Genomic DNA, 21018 nt, shown 5'->3' on the forward strand with positions numbered 1-21018 from the left:
AACTTTGATTTGATCATACTCACAAGCAGAACAATTGCAAAAGATGTAATTATCAAGTATACCAAGACACTGCAGGTTGACATCAAAGCGTGTTATATGTGAGATATATCGTCATATATGAGATGCATGTTCAGGAGTAACAAACTAAACTTTTGTTTAGTAACAAAAGTCCAAGAAAAAGCAGCACTAGTGCTACTGGAAGAGTGGGAGTGAGCTGTGAAAGAAACTTGGAAGCACCTATGTTACAGAACATTACCTGAAGAGTAATGTTCAGGTAAAGAACAGCTAAAGAGCTGGGACAACCTGAAGAGATGCTCACTGCTAAATACTGATAAAGAACTCTCAGGTACAAAAGAGTGATTTAGGCATTGGTGATCCTAACACATGAGTTAAGGTAGTCAGATTCAGATGAGTGCTGAAGTAGATTTGTGTAATTACTGTATTGTCACATATGCTTTCTATTTTACTGTAACTCAGTTTCCTTATCAGGGCAGTACTTACCACCATAAATGACATGCTGGAAGTCTTGGATACTTGCTTTGTAAAGTGAGATTTTAAACAGAAGAAATCATAACTACTCCTTTTTCTGTTTCATACATACATGCCTATAACAACAGGAATGGAGATGGTAAATCAGTTGTGATAATCATTTAGCATAGGTAAAATGCCTAAGTCATGCTTTCCATATGTAAAGGGGTAGTAAACTAATGTGATTAAGAATCAAATTCCACAATATTCTGTATCCAGTGCCTACATTTACAGCAGCTCCTGCTTTGGTGGCAAGGTTTTCTATTAATTGTTGGTTTATGCTGTTTATGTTAGAAAAACTGCAGAAGAACATGTGATTTAACAGAGCTATTTCTCCAGGTCAGTGGTAGGACATTCACCTCAAAAAAAAAAAAAAAAAAAAAAAAAAAAAAAAAAAAGAAAAAGCTGGAATGGGCAGTTCAACCTCCAGCAGTGACTCTTCGCCATAATGAATTAATTGTGTGTGTGAACTATGATCCAGGGGGCGGGTGGGTGACCTCTGTACACTGATTAGTAGCCTCTCTCTGGCCCATAACCAAAAAGAAAAAAAAATTCCATTGATGGCTAACATGTGGTCTTGCCTCATAGCCCCCCACATATGAAGACAAAGAAATTTAAAAGATGCAGAGTAGGATCCATTATTAGGATTAGATCAGGTCTGAGTTCAGTACAATTAAGCTGTATATTTCACTGCTGGGAATGTTTTAGATAGAAATTGGTAATAATGTGGGTGTTCATGCTGTAGCAAACAGGAAATCTTGACTAATGGATCTTTAGTTGACTTGAGGATACAGCAAAATGCAAAAGGAATAATGTCTCAGACTGATGCACGTGCTTGTTGCTTTGCATCTTACAGTTCCTGGACATTTGTCCATAGTGTTGAAGCACCATCAGAAATGGATACAGTCTGGTCAGGCTGGCAGTCTCTGGTTAGAAAGATTTGGAAAGGTTGTAGCAAGAACCAGAAGACTTATTTTCTGCTCATTAATAGAACTCTGCATTGCATGTCATTTGCCATCACTGTGTCAGACATCAGAAATTATAGCCCCAACATACAATCAAAGACACTCAAATGAGCCTAAAAAGTTTCTTTAGAAGTTGAGCTCTGTGTGTGCTAAGAAGCTGAAACTACAGACTTCCATTTCTGGATCCAGTCAGGGATTTCTTTACCTCTCTGGTTGCTTGACTATTACTGCTGTGGTCCTGTGGTCTTAAACATTTTTCCATAAATCTCAGCTTCAGTGCATTTTTATTTTAGTGGGATTTTCTTTGGTAGTTTAACATCAGCCAAACTCCTACATATATCTCTTTCCTAGTTTAGCATTATCTGCCAGCTCTCAAAGGCTATACATCTAATCAATTTTTCATGAGATACACAAAGTACAGAAGTTTTTAATAATAGGATGTATTCCAAATCACTCAAAATATCACTTGTTTTTCTGTAATCCTGCATGACTCACACTGCTGTTGTTTCATAATCATTGTTGTGACATTTGCAGTGTTGTGCTCATATCTGAGTGGGTGGATAGCTACAGTTTTCATTGCAGAAAATAAACCACTTTTTGCTGGGGGAAAACAGGTTGCTATGACAGAACGATTTACCAGTAAAACATGAGTCAATACCGTAAATGATTACACTCTAGTGCATGGGCAGAATTAGAGCATTATCAGTAATGAAACAGATTTTTAAAGTACTTTTACCATATCCATTGAAATAGCGAGACTTTTAAACCGTTTACTCTCTGGAACAGACAGTGGGTAGACATTTACAATTTTTTGAATGAATAAAGGTGCATTGCAAATGCTGCAGTTTTGCAGATAATCTTTTACTATCACAGTTCCCTTAATGGTACTTTCAGTACCATTTGTTAAAACACTGGTCTCATTATATGAAACTTGAAAGTTAAACTCAGGATTTTAATTGCACCTTATAAATAAAATCCTGTTTTTATTAGGCCCAGATGTCTCCAGTATCATCAAGGTTCACTGCAGTAGCTATTTGTCTCCTGTAGTATGCCGTGCACTTTCAGGTCACCTGCTGTGCTGGGACTAAATCTTCTTGCCTGAGAAATGCAAGGAGCATTGAGCCGCTGCACAGCATGTCCCTTGACTTCAGAGGGACAACCTGCTTTAGTCATGTGTAATGATTAATTTTAGGCATTCACAGCCTGGTCAAAAGCCATTGAAGGCAATGGAAAGTTTCCAGTTGGTGTAAGTGGGCTTCAGATCAATTTCTTTCTCTCATTTGTGCTTCAGAGAGCAGTATTTTGTAGAATATAACTTGATTATATAGGAGACAAATTACAGGCATGTAGATAACCACATACTTGTTTTGTGCAACCCCGTAGCCCTGTGCTTTTACTACTTAGCTCCCTGAGGTGATCTTTCTAAGGGGCTAGTGGAAAAACGTGTAGGTTTCTGATGTACTGATGGGGTTTGCATCAAATGTATGTGAAGAGAGTCTAATTAATTTTTTAAAAAAAGACATTACAGAAGCCTCAAGAGATACAAGTGCAAGTACTTGTGAATATTGAAAGCTATGACAACCATACTGTAGTTCCACAATTGAGATGTATTAAAGCCAAACCATTTTGTCTTTCCCTCATAATCTACAAATGTGCAAAGAGGCATGCACACAAGGGTGTTCCTGCTTCTCAGCATGTCCCAGTAGCACAACCGTCGTGTGCGTCTCTCATCATGGTTACTTGCTGATGATCATGCACTGTTACATTTAGTTCTTGTGCTCTGTATAAGAAAGAGGATAACTCTGTTGATGGGCTATTTTAAGCATCAAGAAGCAGGTTCAGTGGACCCAATGAGTAAGTACATAGAGGAGCAAGTAGGGCAAGTTGCTCTTTGGGGTAATTTAGGCACCAATCCAAACCACCATGTCTGCATGTAGGACAAGGACATGACTTAAGCCATTGTTCTGCCAAATGACAGTGCTGGCAACTCCAGCTTTGCCACCATTGCAAGGTATTGTTTACTGTGTAAAAAGAGAAGTTGAAGCTGGAATCACGTATTTGTGCCTCTGGGGACTCTGTTTGAGGAGGGTGGTTGGACTAGATGATATCCAGTACTCCATTCCGACATTACCCATTCTGGGATTCTGCGATGCAGAGAACCCTAATCTATGCAGGTGGACTAGTCCATTTATTTTCAGATATGAGGTTTAACTGATGCTTAGGCTAATATTACCTGAAAATAATTTTAAAAATCAATCACTTACCAAAATGAAAATGACAGATTATTAGTGGTATTAGAAATTAGATGTAAATGTTTATAGTAATAAATTCCCATTTTCAATATTAAACTCCCATAACATGATTGATTCTGCCTGATGAAACTATCATGCCTGACCTTAGTGTGAGAGTGTGTTTTACTGCTATGCACCCTGCCACTGTTAGGTTTATTAATTCTGATCATAGAAGGTAATAGTGGCATATCACAAACGTAAAATGAAACATATATCTTTGACATGTCTTTGTATAGATGCTGCAATTGCTCCAAATTTGATTATATTCTAGAAGGCACATTAGAGCTGCTGCAGTGTCCTTTTTCAGTTATATTTTTGTCAACTCCCTTCATTATATCTCCATAGTCTTCACATACTTGGATTTATTCATGGTCAAAGGTGGATGCTATCAAGGCAAGTCACTGTTAGCTAGGAATGAATGTAATATAGAAGTGGAGCTTCTTTGTTTTCTGTGCTATCTGTTGATATTCCCTAGGTACCCAAAGAAAATTACAGAGATAGACTTCTACTGTTATTGTCTCAGTGATAGGTCGTATCTCCAAACAAACTGTATGAGGAAGGTTATGTTTTGGAATAACATCCTGTGTTTTTGTGCTGAACCACTTTTCATTGATGGTCTGAAGTTGCATTGTATTAACACAAAGTATTTTACAGAGTTAATTGATATTCCAGGTTTGTCCGGGGAAAAATCTATAGCTCCCCACAACATGCTTGACAAGTTATTATATTTACTTTAGTCAAAGCCCGAGTGTGCAGTATCCCTCTTGGAGGTGGTCTATTATTGGAGTCCCATATGCTTTTTGTTTGGGAAGAAAGCAGTCACTGTGTCATACTGTTACACAGAGTATTCTTTTTCAAGGATGTTGTTCCCTTGGGGACCATATCATGCCAGAGTTCCTAAGTCTAATAAGACCTTTGTAGCTCTTATTGTGTTAAAGTTCTGGGAGGGAAGCAAGAGTTAAACAGAAAATACAATTTAAGCAACTATACTAGACCATATGTTGAAAAACATCACTGTTCAAGCAGAAAGACAAAGGCTTCAAAAAAATTCCTGTTGTGGTAATCTAACTTTTTATGTTTCTTTCCAATTAATGTATGGAAAGACAAAGGATGATCTTTGTAGAATGTCTGGTTTCATTCAATGGTAATTAAAAATATATCAGCAGTTCCACAGCCTTGAAAATTATATCACAAAACTTCAAAAGAAGTGTTGAAGATTTTAATTTGAACAGAATTAGGAAAGCTGTGAAAGGTATCCCATCACCAGGGAATGATAGGACACTGCTTTTGTGTATATGCAGAGAGAGTGACAGCTCATTATTTTAAATGGCAGATGTGTCAATCTGCCTTACTTTCTACACAACATTTCCTTGCCAATGGAGGTAAATTATGTGTCTGAAACATCCCCATATCATATTCTGGCTTCGAAAAGACATGGGATACTTAGAAACGACAGTTCATACCTTAGGACAAAAATTATAATAGCTGTGGTAAAGGTTTAATACATCCACACTCATGACACCTTCAATGCAGCTAGGTATACTTCTTAATTCATTGGCTACATTCCCATTGAGTTTCTAGTAGTGAAAATCCAGTTGGAGAGAAGAACTAATGTTGAACTGATGGGAAGTTGGTGAGATGGTCTAGGAATCGTCAAGATTTCAGTTTTGCATGAAAAATTGATTTACTAACTAAGGAATAATCCCAGACGTATATCAGTTGTTTTCTTAAGAACATAACTATCAACAGCTTTTTTACGGGAAACAGTAATTTTGCTTATCTGGAACTCCTTTGGGATGCAGACAAATGAATGATACATAACTGACTTTCAATGTATCAGGATATGAGGATAAAATAACCAAGATAAAAAGCTTGGAGATTTACTTCTGTTGTTTTTCCCATTTATTCCAGCATCTGGTTTCCCAGCAACGCCTTTTGATACAGGATGAATCAGTGAACTTGTTGAGTCTTTACACATCCCCTTCTCTACCCAATATTACTTTGGGACTTCCAGCAATACAACCTCAAATCAGTGTAAGTGACCAGTCTCAAGCCTCCCTGTATACTTTTGCTTCCAGAAAAACCTACTTTGTGATTATTCTCTTTAGTTTTAGCATTTTGGAATATTAGCAATTCAGAGTAGGAACCAGACCTCTCTATGCGTTGGACAACATCTGGATATTTAAGGGCACAACTTGAAAGCAATAATAATTCTTAATCCCAAATAAAGAAGTGCCAGTGTGGAGCTTAGCTACATGTGGGCCACATGCATTGTATTTATGTAAGATAACAGATATCAGATGTAGTAAGAAGTATACGAAGACATTATTTAGTATAAAAATTCAAATTATATGATCATCCCTACTTGATAAATTACAGCACCTATAATTTTAATGAGATTCAGTAGTGACCTAAACTGAGCTAGAGCACAGTAGGGGCAGAATCTAGTATTTCTGCAGTTAGGTTTGTTACTTGAGGAGTATGCTATCACTCAGACCAATAAAATTGGTGAGAAGCGAACAATGCTTAATATTTTAGTGACAAGTTATATTCACATGCCCTTTATTCAGTCTGCATCAATAATCTTGATTTAGAGATAAATCTTAAATTGATATGCAAAATGTATGAAAACACAGATACAGTATGTATGGAAATCCATGCTGGTGGATGGATCTTTAGACGTAAAGCAGGTTAAAGTAACCTGGAGGTCAAATCTGAGGCTTAGTAAAATATCTGAAAATTTTCCTACTGGTCAAAACCTACCTGCTTTCCAGCAAAAAGAAAGTAAAAGTATTTATATATCTAGTGGCTCTATACAGCAATGCATTGTGAAGAAATTTTAGCAATTTAAGTTTCTTAGAATGGGAACTGGTAATTTCTATGAAAAAAATCTAGGAGTTGCAAGCACAGCTTTTCCATGGAGGGAAAAAAATTAAATCTGTACAATCCACTATGGTTTGTCATAAATGCTACTTAATTCCAGTGCTAAACATAGTTTCAAGTCAAAGTTCCATTTTATTTTATGGCTTATTCAATACATTTCCTATTCTTAGCAGTTATATATTGCTGTAATCCAACATTTTAACATCAGATAGAGAACTCTGCAAAGAAAAATGTGTAAGCCTTAAATCAATTCTCTAGAAGTCTTTTATGAGATATTGATAAGCAAATTATTGTTTTTAAGGGATGAAAATATTGAACTGATCACAAAAGAATACTGCTTACCTTTTCAGAGGACATAATGAAAAAATTCTTAGTTATTTCACAAAAAATATAAATAGCTTCAAAGTAATTTTATAACATTAGAATGGAAATGAAAATATGTTTCATTTACTCACCCAGATCTTACAAGCTTTTGATGTGGCCAGCTAGCACCAAATATTACTTTTGGCATTGGAAAAAACAAAGGGGTTCATTTACACAAGTAATTGTTTATTTCTGTTACTAGAATAAGCAGTTGCAAATTGAATGTAAAGTTTACTTCGGTGTTTGTTTTTCAGGGAAGGGTGATACCAGAGTGTGAAGTAAGCGTACACCAAAAAAATATTGGTGAAAGCCTTGGTTTAGAATTTATGGAATTTAGATTTATAAGAGATACTGTTTTTACCATGATACACCATAAGTAGTTATCTGCAAGCCTCAACATATATATTTCTGTTAGGTTATTATTCTTGGTGTAAAAATTGTTATTCTGCTTTAACTGCTGTTTGAAGATTTTTTTAAAATAGACAAAGAACAAAGAAATAAAAAGTACATTTACAATGCTGAAGGACCAAAACTTCCAAAAGCTTTAATTCATAACTGTGCAATTTATAAGGGCACTTTAAAATGCCACACACATACAACAGCTCCTGATGATTCTGTAGATGAGAGAATTTAACTGTACAAATTTACTTTGCAAAGATTAAAACTTACATTTATGCTGTCCTTCAGGGAGTCAGGGAGTGCTCCAGGAAAAGTAATAGCTTCCCACTACTACAGGTAATTATTTTGTTTTGCTGATTGGCTTGCTATGTGATGGAAAGTTATGTGAAAAACCAAGCCTTGCCTATTCCAAACTCAATGCAAACTATTTCCTCTGATGACCTAGTTTCCTGTGCAGAAGGCTGTGGGAAGGTCTTCAGGAATTTTAAGGATAGGTCCTGTCCTTTCATTAATAATATTCTAACTAGCAGTTCCTTATGCTTTTGCTTTTATTACTGATTTTTTTCAAGCGGTTTCATTACGCAGTTTCTCAGTGTTACATTTAACCGGCATGTTCTTCCTCCTTTTTCATCTCACGGTCAAAGTGTAGGATAGGAATGTTAACCTTTTCTTCTGTGTGTATTCATAAAGTGTGACATACGACCATCTAATCAAGTGGAGGTGTAAATGGCGAGGTCTCTGAAAAGCAGTTACCAATGATGTTATTCTTTGACAGGCTTCATCCTCATTCAAAGAAAAGCAGAAGGGGGAGACCCCATCACTCAGACAAGGAGTGGCCTTGGCTGGACAGTATGGAGGAAACATTCCTCCGTCATCGACTCATCCTCATATTGCTTTGGAGGCAAAGCCAAATAGCAGCCATCAAGCTCTCTTGCAGCATCTGTTACTGAAAGAACAAATGAGACAGCAAAAACTTCTTGTGACTGGTAATGATAAAAGCTTCAACAATACTAAGATGTTTTTAATGACCTTTCTATTCAGTTTAAACTAAATGTGGTAATACAGATACCATACATCCTAACTGTTGGGGAAAGCAGAAGGGTAGAAAAGGGCAGTATCTTTGTTGTCCCTTTTAATGATTCTGTTCTAGTCTGTTAGCCTGGAAGAATTTAGTGACTACAAAAAAGAGAAAATGATTACTTCATCACATTCTTTTGCAGCAGCTGAACTTCCCAGCATGGCAAGGCACATGGTGCACATCCCACTGCATCAGTCCTGATGCAGAGTTCTGCAGTATACACCCCTTTTTTTCACTGAAAGCTTTCTCTCCTATTAGAACTACTAGTTTGCTATTTTTCACAGGGGAGTGAAATGTCCCTGTTTTGCAGGAGCGGTTCCTCTTCATCCACAGTCTCCTTTAGCAGCAAAGGAGAGAGTCTCACCTGGCATCAGAGCTGCCCACAAATTGCCTCGTCACAGGCCACTGAATCGAACCCAGTCAGCTCCTCTTCCTCAGAGTACGTTGGCCCAGCTGGTCATCCAGCAGCAACATCAGCAGTTTTTGGAGAAGCAGAAACAATATCAGCAGCAGATCCACATGAATAAGGTGAGTTCCCAAAGTAAAGATTTTCCAATAAACTTAAAGCTTGAAAACTAATAAGGAAGTTTAGTTATTGGTGCCATGTGATCATGGACAGTAAAGACCTTCTTGCATGAGTATCTTGTTTGTTTATGCTTGGTTGATACATATATTTGTAGAGAACTTAATTTTCATCTATTGAAATAGGGTACAATTCAACAAAAGAGGGTTCAAAGTAACTTACAGTTTTACATTACAGGTATTTTCCTGTCCAATGATAAATAGTGCCTTAAAGATGACTAGATTTCTCTCCAGCTTTTTTATGTGTACTTGTGAGCTTCAGTAGTCATTCCATCCAGTTTTTGAATTGTATTGAAACCTTTCTAATTGTGGACTAATATGTGGCATAAATAGATAACTCATTTGAAGTGAATCAGCTGATTAAATTTATTGGTTGTGCTGAAGAAGCTTACTAAATATCTGGAGAAATTTTTATTCAGCTCTTATCAAACTGAATTTTTATCTGTGAGTCAATTAGTAACATGAAAGTCTGTTATCTTTGTGGTGATATAAAGTGACCATATAAGGAGAAAGAGAAGAATGTGCTGTTGCCAGCATCTGATACAGAGTTGAATCATGCAGCACATGATTCCCTGTACAATAACACTTTATTTTGAGCAGGGGAAAGAGGAAAAGAGACCATCCATTAAGAAACAAAGAGCAGCAGAATCTAAATAGATTTATATGGAGCTAATGCTTATACAACAAATGTGATGCTGTTCCGTGCTCTAAAATTAAGATATGCAAGTAATTAAATTATTTCATTCAGATAACATTTTTCTGCACTTACTACCTTGCTTTCCAAAAGTCATTCACTGAAGCTCCTCTAATATTTCAAAAATATTAATCATGCATCTTTAGTGATCTTCTTTTGTTTGAGGATTACTCAGTAAGTATATTTGAGAGGCAATGGTAGAGAAGATGAAAAGCGGATGTTTGGCCCTTGTACCTAAGGAAAAAAAAAATCAATCCACCTTACTGGTGAATTTCCCAAGGGTTACTGATTCTTTGGAATCTACTAAGAATTCCCAACAAAATTAGAAACAAACCTAGAGTTTAAGAACATAGTTTGTACAGTGGTTTGGTTATTAAATCTTGTCTTAATTAGGAAAAATGAAGACCAGAAAACTTCAAAGTTCAGAGCTGATCCTTGCATGTTAACCCCTCTCAGCTTGGGTGTTTTGATTACTCAACTAGGACTCCAGTTGGCTTTTCTTTGAGTATGCATTCCATATGTTTAATCAAGATGGCATATGTATATCTCATAGCCTCAGGTTTTGAAAATACCTTACCTTCCCTCAATCGTCAATAAAAAAAAGAATCTTTAATGGGTAAAGTACTGAGTCTTTTTACTACAAACCCATCAGTTCATGCACTCCTCACAAAGCAAAGCTCACTTACATATTTTTGCTAGATAATATGCTTATTGTTATAAATTCTACCATAGCATTTGGGGATATGTGCTGTGGCATATATGTATGTTCATCCCGAATGTGAAAATTAAACTTGAGGCACATAAACATACGATTCTAGTCACATAGGACTAGGAATGCATTGGACCTCACAGACCAAATAAGGAGGTAAAAAGTCTGGAGTTGGTTTGGGATAATGCTTGTTTCACTAACATTTTTTTTTTAGTTAAACTACAATGAAAATACACATTAATGAGAATAATTCCCTGTCATAGTTGAAATACATTTTCATTCTCCCATGGTTCTTTGTGATGAAGAGACAAAATAATCCCTTTTTTAAAACCTGATGAACGTAGCTCTTACTCTGTACAGTATAGGCTATACACATATGCAGATAGTAGAAACTGCAGTTTATTCTAGGGCCTTTCTCTGCCTTGAATCTCTATAACGTACTTTTGCCTCAAATAGCTTCTCAGTCTCCTTTAGCCCTATTCTCGGAGCAACCAGCCTTCTTCAGGAGCACAGTAACTCACCAGGGCAGCAAATACCTGAGGAGGAATGAGATCATGTTGCAGCCACAGAAGCAGTGGTTTATCAGACTTTACAGTTTGCAGCATCCAGGTTCTTCTCTGTTCTCTGAAGAACCATTTTGATGAATAGTACTGAAAAATGTCAGTACTCTTAACTGTGTATCTGTCCTTCGCCAGGACACAGAAAGCCAGGGGCCTCTCTTACATACTTAAGGAAACTGATTTTCAAAAACAGGAATTTAAGGGTAGCCCATAGAAAAGAGAGTGAGTAAAAAGATCAAATCATGGAGTAGCTTTTAAATATTGACTTTATAGCTATATTATGTACTGCTTAACTAAAAGTTCAGATTGAACATCTGTACCTACATCAAGTTTTTGAACTCTGCTAGCATGCTGGAATATACTTTCTTCAGTTTCAAAACTTGCCTCTATTCACAGTTGAACTTATTTTTTCATTGCATATTATGCATGGCTTTACAATCAAACTCTGCAAAGCAGAGTTCTAGTTGTTTGCAACTTTCAACAGTAGATATTCTAGCTCAGGTAGGAAAGCAACCCAATATGTTCTCATGTCTTATGACAAGATTGGGATGTATCAAGTGAACACATGAACTTGTTATTGTTCTGTCCCTTACTGTCCTGTGCATAGGCTGCATAATGAAATCTGCGCTGAGGTATAATTCCTTCCTTTTCACTCATGGAAGATGAAGAGGTTTTATTTAATGAGGAATATTCAAACCTTCTCTTAGAAGTTTGGGTGATAAAGATCAGAACCACTTGAAGCTGACAAGTCTATGAAATGCCAATTGATCAAGACCTTAGAACAAATTAATATCTTCTTTTTTTCTTTTCTATTTCTCTTTCCATTTTTTTTCCTTTGGATGTTTGCCCTGAGCTAAGATGATGTGACATGCATCAGCACTCCCTGAAAACAGTTTTTGGTCAGATCTTTTTGGCTGCCCTATAGGTGAATCTTGCTGTAACAACAAAAAGAGGAAAAGAACCAGTTTTCCCCCCACTCCATTTTTTCTGTATTTATCTTGTATTTAAAAAACCCATTTTTTTCTTTGAGGAAAAAATATATTTCAGTAGAAAACCAATGGTGCCGCGAGGATGATAAGCAGAATCTAATAAAGGTCAGAGGTAAAGGATTCCCCTGGATCATTTCCATTCTGAAAAGAAACAAGTCATTGCCAAAAGATGTGCCTCTGTCCTTCATAACAAAGATAAGATCCCCTATGGTTTATTTCTGGTCAGCTGTCAGATGCCAGGCTTTTGATGTGGGAAACGTTATACATCTCCACTGAAGTCTGACATTTATACCTGTGGAATCTAGTTATGCCGACCTTCTGAATACATTCTGCAAATGTTGACATCTCATCCAAAAGTAGGAAAAACCCGTGTCCCAGAATTAATATGTGAAGTAACCTGAACTCAGCTTGTCTTAGGGAAGATCAGCTTTGCCATTGTCAGCTTTAATATATTTCTGTCCAAATGACAGCTTATTTACTCATAACACCCTTTGATCACCATTGCAAATCTTAATTCTGCTCACTAAAGGGAGTCCAAAGTCCAAAACTCCCAATTAAAATTAGTAATTGGGTACCAAAAAACCACTAGTATAATAAAAAACTTAAAATTTTAATATTATTTGTGTATATCTATTCCTAGAAAGCTTTGACACTGCCACTTGAAGAAAAGGAATTTTGATATAACTAATCTAAGTGCAAAGCCCCTAGCAGAAGTCTGTGTCCAAGAAAGTCTCTGAAAACATGATGTGAAGAGTATATGAACAAAACCCTCTGTTTTTAAAAATTATTTTTGTCATGTATGATGAATAAGGCCTACTTCTGCTGAAGCTAACTAGCACTGTCTTCACTGGGAACAAGATTTTGTTTGATCATTGTGGAAACCCTATTTGTGTTCCTAAATAGTATATTCATAACATTTTCACAATTTGTTTTCAATGGTAAAATTCTCAGTATTGTAAAGCAAAGGTTAAAATAAGGGGGCAGTTTATAGTGGGTGCTAAAGTATGGATAATGTTAAAGCTTAGGTAAGAATTACCTGAATTTCAGTTTTCATTGCAGAATGTCAACTGCTATAAAGCACTTTTGTATAGGGAAGCACTTGCTGGGCAAGACTATGAGGTAAAAAATAGATAGGAAATGAAAATGGTGTTCATAGTTGACCAATATCTCTTAAAAAAAAGAAAAATAATACAGAAATTTATGTTGATTTATTGATGGAAAAAATAGGAAGATTATTCATTATCAGCAGGAATATTGAAAGCATACAGTTAACCCCAGATAAATCTTTCTCTTCTCTGAATAATATCTAATGAAATATGGAAGACTGGACCAGGCTCAGAAGTAGTAAATTAATTAGTTTCATTAAACATATTACACTGAGGTTTTGGCTTTGCGGCTTACACATCTGACTAGCATCTTCTGAAGGTGAGAGCCCTTCTTTCAAATATTGCATATAACAGGGGATTATTGGGACTAAAATAAAGCAACAGTTGGCTGTGTTTGGAACTAGAAAATGCCCAGGGAATGTTCTCCTTTATTAAGAACTACTGTTTAAGCCATAATGAAGAAGGGTGGTTTTGAAAGATAAATACGTCCCTTAAAAATGGGACAGCTAACAACATACACAGCTGGTCAAAGTAATCTGATTGTCATAGGGGAGAAGGGAAAAATTGTGTTCTCTAAGTAAATACACGAGTTCTTAGAAACAAATGCCATGTATTTAAAATGAACAGGTAATTAAGAATGGAAAAGTGTGGGGTGGCTATTGCAGGATTTCATGTTTCATCTCTTTGTAAAGACATTTTATTTAAAGTAATGTATTTTACAAGAGCTTATCATTTCAAAGGAGAAACAAAGATGGGACTGCAACTGAAGGACCTATGACATGGTCTGTTGCAAATTATTTACACTTATTCTTCTGTACAAGCAAGTAGGTTAGATTATGTTTGATGTCTTCTTTTTAGTTGGGCTCTTGCAGTTATACAATGGAGTTGATGTCTGTAAATGCTTCCTCTCCTGCTGCCACTATTTACTTTGGCTCATGCATATCCCTTACAGTTTAATTTCCTGGAAATAAAAGCAGAAAAACTACAGGTCACATTATCATGAAGCCATTTTTAAGTGAATACTTTAGTTAGAATACAGGTAACAGTAAAGTATACTGGTTAAACCAAAATTTACAAGTCTTAATTTATTAGTGACATAAACTATGGTTTTGTTATTATTTTTAAATGCAGTTTTGTTAAAAGTCAGATTAAACAATCACTTTTTCAAAATAAAATGAGGAGAAATTCCTTCATGTACTTACAGATAAATTCAGAGAAAAAAAGGGATGTAGGGATTTAAAGTGTAAGATTTTAACATTGAGTGTAGGCAGAAGTATCCAACTGTGCAGTGAAAGAACCTGAGCAGTGTTTCACTCAGAACTCATTTTCTGCTCTGTAATCCATCTTTGGATAGAGAAGATAGAACTATTTACTCTAAACTATTATCTTCACATGTCTCCAGATAGGTAATTTTCCACAATACTACCAAGAAATATAAAATAAGATGTTTTTGTCTTAGGAGAACTGAACAGTCTCCTGGTAATGCTACTAACATAGTTACTGGAGTAGAATGGGACCAAGCTGTCTTTAAAAACACTTCAACAAATATGAAGGCATGGTGGTGATACAGAGAAAGCAGTCATCTGTGACTGAGCAGTCTGAGCAGCAGAAGTTATCTTCAGGGTCATGCCCCTCCCCATGCCATCTACTCATTTTTGTCATGCTCCTTCATATGAGAGGACATGACTTTAGTGCTTCTTAACCCCTTGCCTGAGGCTCAGTTAAAGTCACAGTGTAAAGGATGTTTTTAATAAAATTTTGCAGTAAAGAAGGTAATATAAATGCACTTTGTAAAATCTACTGTGTAAATATATAGAGACTTTCATTTCACAGAGTTTTAGAAAATTTAATTTGCTTATGTCCTCCTGTTGCTGAAGTCTAAAGCAGATCACCTGCTGACTGCCATGGCATGGGAACAGGCCCCAAAACATGAACACTGCAAACTGAAATGCGTACAAATACTCTAAATCCCTGCAGTCCCCTTACATGTGCTTGTTCACTCCACTGATTGCATGCAAAAAGTGTTTGAAGCTGATCCATGTATTCATTCTTTACTGCAGTCCGTCATGTGTTGCCTCAGAAAGCTCAGCTGCAGATCTGTGCCCATACAGCAGCGTGACTAAGAAAAAACCTGACCTAAAAGTGGAAAAGCATAAAAGAAAGGAGAGCAGTAATGAGCTAAATATGTGTCTTAACTTTGCTGTGGACATGCACTCATTTTCTCTTGGCTTCCCTTCCAGAATAACCCACCTGGTGTCAAGTAACTGGCACATGGAATGGTTTACAGATGGATCAGCTTCAGTGACTCTCGTAGCTGTATATGATTATCTGTCACACAGATGTTTCAGCTTGTATTTGCTCACTAGCAGCCAGCCACACAGCTGGACCTGCCTTTCTCTTCATGTTTGAAGAGACCATAGGGCTTGCCCACAGATGTTTAACTAATAAATAATAATAATTTAAATAATAACTCAGTGACAGAGAGGAGCCTACCTGAGCTGATTATATGTAGTTAGTTTTAGTGCCTTTTTGGTCAGTGTCATCCCCTAAGAAACAACTGGAAAAGATTTATGTGTTTGATCTGAGAAACTTTTCAGATGCTGATTAATAAAAGGAGACACTGCATTAGTTGCAGTAGTAAGGATTGCTCAGTTTAGGGCACGCCACCTGCAGCATGCGGGATACATGTATTGTGGTTTGCCAGTTACTACATTATTGAAAATGGATTTTTTTTATTTGCTTTTTAGTAAACCATTAAACTCCCATTACACACCAAAATGAAGGTTTGCTGTGACAGATGTCAGACAGGCTTCCACTGATGAGGCGTACACATCAGAGCATCAACTAAAACTGCATAAAGTATCTTTCAGCTCTACTTGGTGATTTTGTGGGAGTTCCTAAATCCAGTTTTAGCTTCTTGGTCACAGTTTACATGACAATACTGCCCTGCACTAGAGTGGCATTTTTCTGTATGCACCAGCAAGCTGAAAGAAACTGGATGGTCCATGGTTTGTGACAAAAATAGATATACTGAAGCCATCCAGTAACTCAGTATATAGCACTAGCTAGAACTCAGTTTGAAAAACTTGTTATTTTGGGAGGGAGGCAGATGGGAAGTGGGAAATATGTAAGAGTAATGGTAAAAGATGGTTCTTTTCCTCTCAATACTTGACTTTGATGATACAAACCAGTATTTGCTTGAAATCAATGGGGCCAGTTGAGTAAATGATAATTATTCACTTGATGCTGGAAATTCTTACTCACCTGTCTGATTTTTGCCTCTTTCAACAAAGTGAGATTTTTTTTTCAGTTTGGCGTTTTGGACTATATTTGGACTAGTTTGAAATTCATTGACTTTTCTTAAATAGCAAAATGTAAAACTGTAGTGATTGCAACGCTCAGGCATCTGGCACCTCAGCAGAGCTTTGCAATAGCAGCTACTGGTATGAAACCAGTATTTTGGGTAGCTGTATTATTTCATTATTGCTGGAACTGGGATAACTGTACTATGCACTACAAAAACTGTAGTCTTTCCAGTCCTGGACAGATGTGCTTGTAATATCTTTGTGCCATGGGATAGGGGATTGACACCAGTTCTTTGTCACTGCTCCTTCCTTGGCTTTCAGTGCCTTCACGCATTAATTGATTGAGAAGTTTGTGTGAACATTCCCTAATTTTCTTACAACAAAACATTAACCAAATCACTAATTTTCTATAACTTTGTGTTCTTTATTATTTTGTGTTGTGGAAAATTAACTGTAAGATGGTTTCTGAATCCATGTTTGAAGAGTATGAGGGGAAACTAATTTCTCTTCATTACCAGCTGTAACAGCCAAACAGATGTGTAATGTTTTCATTTTTCTGCCTGATTTTTAGTTTATTATTATTGTATAGCACTCCATATGCAGCATTTTCTACTTCAGAATAAAAGCTGACTCTTTGATTAGGGTATTTTGTTCTTTTTAGCCTCTTTATCAATATTTTGGCAGTGCATAGCTACATAGGTTTGCTGCAGAAGCTTTAATTTTGCCTAGGCAAATCTAGTAATTCTGGTGTTTGGCATCAGTGAAAGTAGTCAGTAACTGTTCCTCTCTTCTCTTTTCAGATGCTCTCTAAGTCCATTGAGCAGCTCAAGCAGCCTGGCAGTCACCTAGAGGAAGCTGAAGAAGAGCTTCACAGTGACCAGTCGATGCAGGAAGAGCGAGCTCCTGCCAGTGGTGCCAGCATTAGGGCTGAGAGCAGCAGTGCTGGTGTGGATGACAGAATAGGACAGCAGGTGGGGGCTGTGAAAGTCAAAGAGGAGCCACTGGACAGTGATGAGGATGTTCAAACCCAGCAAATGGAATCTGGGGAGCAAGCTGCTTTTATGCAACAGGTAATAGGCAAAGATTTAGCTCCAGGATTTGTAATTAAGGTTATTATCTGAACATCACATGCATTTTCTAGGCTTTGATAAGCAGTTGTGTTTTGATTCACTGATCTAGCAAATCCTGATTTACTGTTCAAAGAATTTAACAAGTGCATAAGTGTTGTATGTACACTTGAAACCATAGTGAAGCTCATCCTTATGGCCACTAATTGAGAAAATACCTGTTGCAGTCAATTCCACATAAATCTTTGCATAATAGCTGGTACACTTTGTATTAACCCAGAATTACCTTACATCACTTAGTGCTAGTGAAAGAGATCTCATATCACTTAGGCTGTTGAGAACAGCAATTGCTGGAATTAGTTTCCAGACCTGATTGATGAAACATTCTTCTGCTCTGATTTTGAATCCTCTGACTTTTGCTTTCAGCTGTCTGTATATATTGTACCATACCATTGTCTTGAACACTGTTAACATTAGGATATTTTTTCCCCAGTACACAGGTACTGACTGCTATATCAGCGGTCCTAGGCTGGTGTATAAAGTTAATTTAGAGAAAAGGTGAATATAAAGAGGCAAGGCACTGTTTTAAAATTGCATTGTTTTCTTTTTTTGCACTGCTTAGTTAATTTTTCATTTGGTCTTATTTGATGATAATGTCCTGAGAGGCATCCTTAAATGCAAGCATATGCAAGTACTGATGAGAAGTAAAATGCAGTATTAGGTTCCAGTCAGTTATTAGGACACTGCACGAAAAGCACAGAACTGTTATTGTTATCATCTGCCATCCAATCACTTGTTTGTTTGTTTTTTTTAATGAAGACTAATCATACAGTATCACATAACCTTTACTGCTGGGGTCTCATGGACAAGTCCTAAAATAACAACTGTGCATAAAATGCCACCTTGACAAAGGGCACATTCAGCTTCTCTGGGAGCTTTTCCCCAGAGCTGAAAGGCGCAGTGCGTGTGTGCAGCCCTCAAGCTGCTTCCATCCCTGTACAATGGGGCAGAGCAAGGCTGGGTGCAGAGCAAGGCCCTGTTTGTTTAAGGCGATACTTTGTCAGGTCCCTGCTGTTCTCCTGCAGAAAAGTGATTTTGGAAGGGGGGGCAGGAAATGCCTTATGGAAACAGGAAGCCCAAGTGATTCATGTGTTGAGGAATGCGGGCAGGGAGGGGGGACGGGGCAGCGCTCCTTCTGTTTTTAAAGGCACTCTATGAATTGATTTATTGTCAAAGAAAATAACAAAGCGAGTAGGGAAATTGTTAAGGAAGCTTTCCAGTGAAACATTTCCTTCATATTCCCTTTTGATATGTTTACCTTGTTTTATAGGTTTACTTTTGTTAAGCTAGTTAAAGATTCATTGTATTAAGATCCCTTTAATATGGATAATCCCAAACTGACCTGGACTCCTTGTCAGGTTTTTTTCTATTAAAAATATTTATATTTCTAAAGCTAAGGTATTTTAAGGTGCACTATCCTGTTTCAAAAGAGATAGCTGTTTTGCCAAATGTAGAAATGGTTCTAAAATAAGTTATTAGCATGTGTTGTTTACATTATGCTTTATTAAGGTTAAATATCTTCTAAAATGTTGTAACTTCTAAAGATACATTATCCTTTTTCCTAGTAGGTCTTCAAACAAATGACTAAATAGTTGCTATTAACATGAAAGGCCTCAATAGATAGAAAAGATGTATTAATTGAGAAAACACAGGTGACTTTTATGTGTGCTTCATATTTGAACAGAAATCTTTCTCCATCTTGGATGAAAAAAAATCACATTCACATTCAAAAAGTGAAGGCTATAAAATGAAATTATAAATGTTTCCTATTCTGTATATTTTTAATTTTCTTTGAAATCTAACTTCAGCCTTATCTAAAAGGGATAGTGCATCTTTTAAAATACATTTGGGGAGAAACTTGCAGTTGAGAAGAATTTTGTACAATATCACTTCAAAGACATGTATTCACAAAAGAGAGAAGATATTTTTCTAATGTCATTCAGATGAGAACCCCCAATACATTAGTGAAATTTAATTTCAGAATCTTTCAAATTTGGATAAAATTAAAATAAGAGAAACTACCTGGAACCAGTGAAAAGGAAAACTGGGTTTAAACAGCCACATTTCTAATCAATTATTGTCTCTTACATTTTAAATCTACTGTATTTATTATAATTTACACCCTTAGAGGTGATTTCTTGTTTTGTGTTGTAAATATATTCTGTTTGTATGTTCTCTTTTTTGCTTTCTGATATGTCTCTTCCTTTCTCAAATAAAGTTTTTATTTAAAAGATCCCCTTCCAGATATCTGACTTTGTGTAAATTTGATAACTTAGTTATGCTTTCGCTTTGTATAACAAAATATGTTTGCTTCACATTGTTGAAACAATTTAAACTTTCAGGAACAAGGTTCTTATTACAGTATTCTTACAATAATTACACAAAGTCTTTCTTTTTGGTCTCTTGTTTTATCCTACATCAGCCATTATAAGTTTAAGTGAATGTGGAATAGTATCAATGCATGCTCATTCTCCCATCATGACATCTGTCTTGAACATGTGATCACATATTGTACCATATAGGAAAGGTAAAAGTGAATACCAGTGCCTTGGCTTCTCATTATCCAAAATTCAGATGAACTGAAATAATTTCCATGACATTTCTAAACCCTGCCTAGACCCCTATCTGAAAATGTACTTGTAGTGACCTCTCTGATATTCATCAAGACTTGCAAAGCAAGAGTCCCCCTGTAAATATGTTGGGGAAGAGGGAATCAAGGAACTTGGCAGACTTTAAAGCATGAGGCAGTGAAGTCCTACTGTAGGGAACTTCACCATGAAGATGTAAAATGCTTTGTGACATTTCCTGAACTTTGCCTAGGATCTACAGAGAGAAACGGCTTGTACTGTGTAGCAATCTCTGTTGCTACAGTACATTAATTATTACTACCAAAGGACTTCAGGAAATTGTTGTATTCTAGCTCTTTTAACTGGTCCTTTGGCTCTAAGCAGCTTTGATTCTGGTATAATTTTACATGAAAATAAAATGCTTTCAGCAACATAATTATGTAAAAATAAATAGTTCTGCAAATAAATTCAATTATTTTCACTGATATAACAGCAAAATAATGTTTCATCAGTAATGCATACACAAAAAGAGATAAAATGTCAAGTTTTATCTTAGGAAAGCTTAAAACAAGCATTAACAGTATTATACTGCTTGTTCTTCTGTTTAGAGTGATTTAGAATCCTATGTCTATAAGTAAATCATGCTTTCAACAGGGATTTTGTTGAGTATCCATTTATTTAAATACTTATGTTGGAATTAAAAGCGATAGATATTTTCAACTTACAACATTCCTGAGTTAGAGGCTGCACCTAGATTTTTTCCTAAATTATTTGTTTACCAGGCATCAAAAGCACCCATAATGAAGAAAATAATAATTTAATACAATTCACAAGCATTATCTTTTTCCAAGAATGGAATGCGTTTTTTAATA

The 21018-nt window shown here is 36.3% G+C and overlaps 1 protein-coding gene across 3 annotated transcripts in view; it reads left to right on the forward strand.

The window, feature by feature from the left end:
• HDAC9 (histone deacetylase 9) overlaps window positions 1-21018 on the forward strand; it is a 452635-nt gene that overhangs the window by 249778 nt on the left and 181839 nt on the right. For 2 of the 3 annotated variants that reach the window (XM_071560869.1, XM_071560870.1), the window contains exons 11-14: window positions 5696-5818; window positions 8205-8415; window positions 8818-9035; window positions 17253-19812. In XM_071560869.1, the coding sequence (XP_071416970.1) occupies window positions 5696-5818; window positions 8205-8415; window positions 8818-9035; window positions 17253-17573 (873 nt within the window). In that variant the 3' untranslated portion in view covers window positions 17574-19812. Of the gene's footprint in view, window positions 1-5695; window positions 5819-8204; window positions 8416-8817; window positions 9036-17252; window positions 19813-21018 lie in introns of those variants that run through there. The other variant, XM_071560871.1, reaches the window with a different exon arrangement.

Source organism: Pithys albifrons, chromosome 7, assembly GCF_047495875.1.
Source record: "Pithys albifrons albifrons isolate INPA30051 chromosome 7, PitAlb_v1, whole genome shotgun sequence".
Classification (NCBI taxonomy): domain Eukaryota; kingdom Metazoa; phylum Chordata; class Aves; order Passeriformes; family Thamnophilidae; genus Pithys; species Pithys albifrons.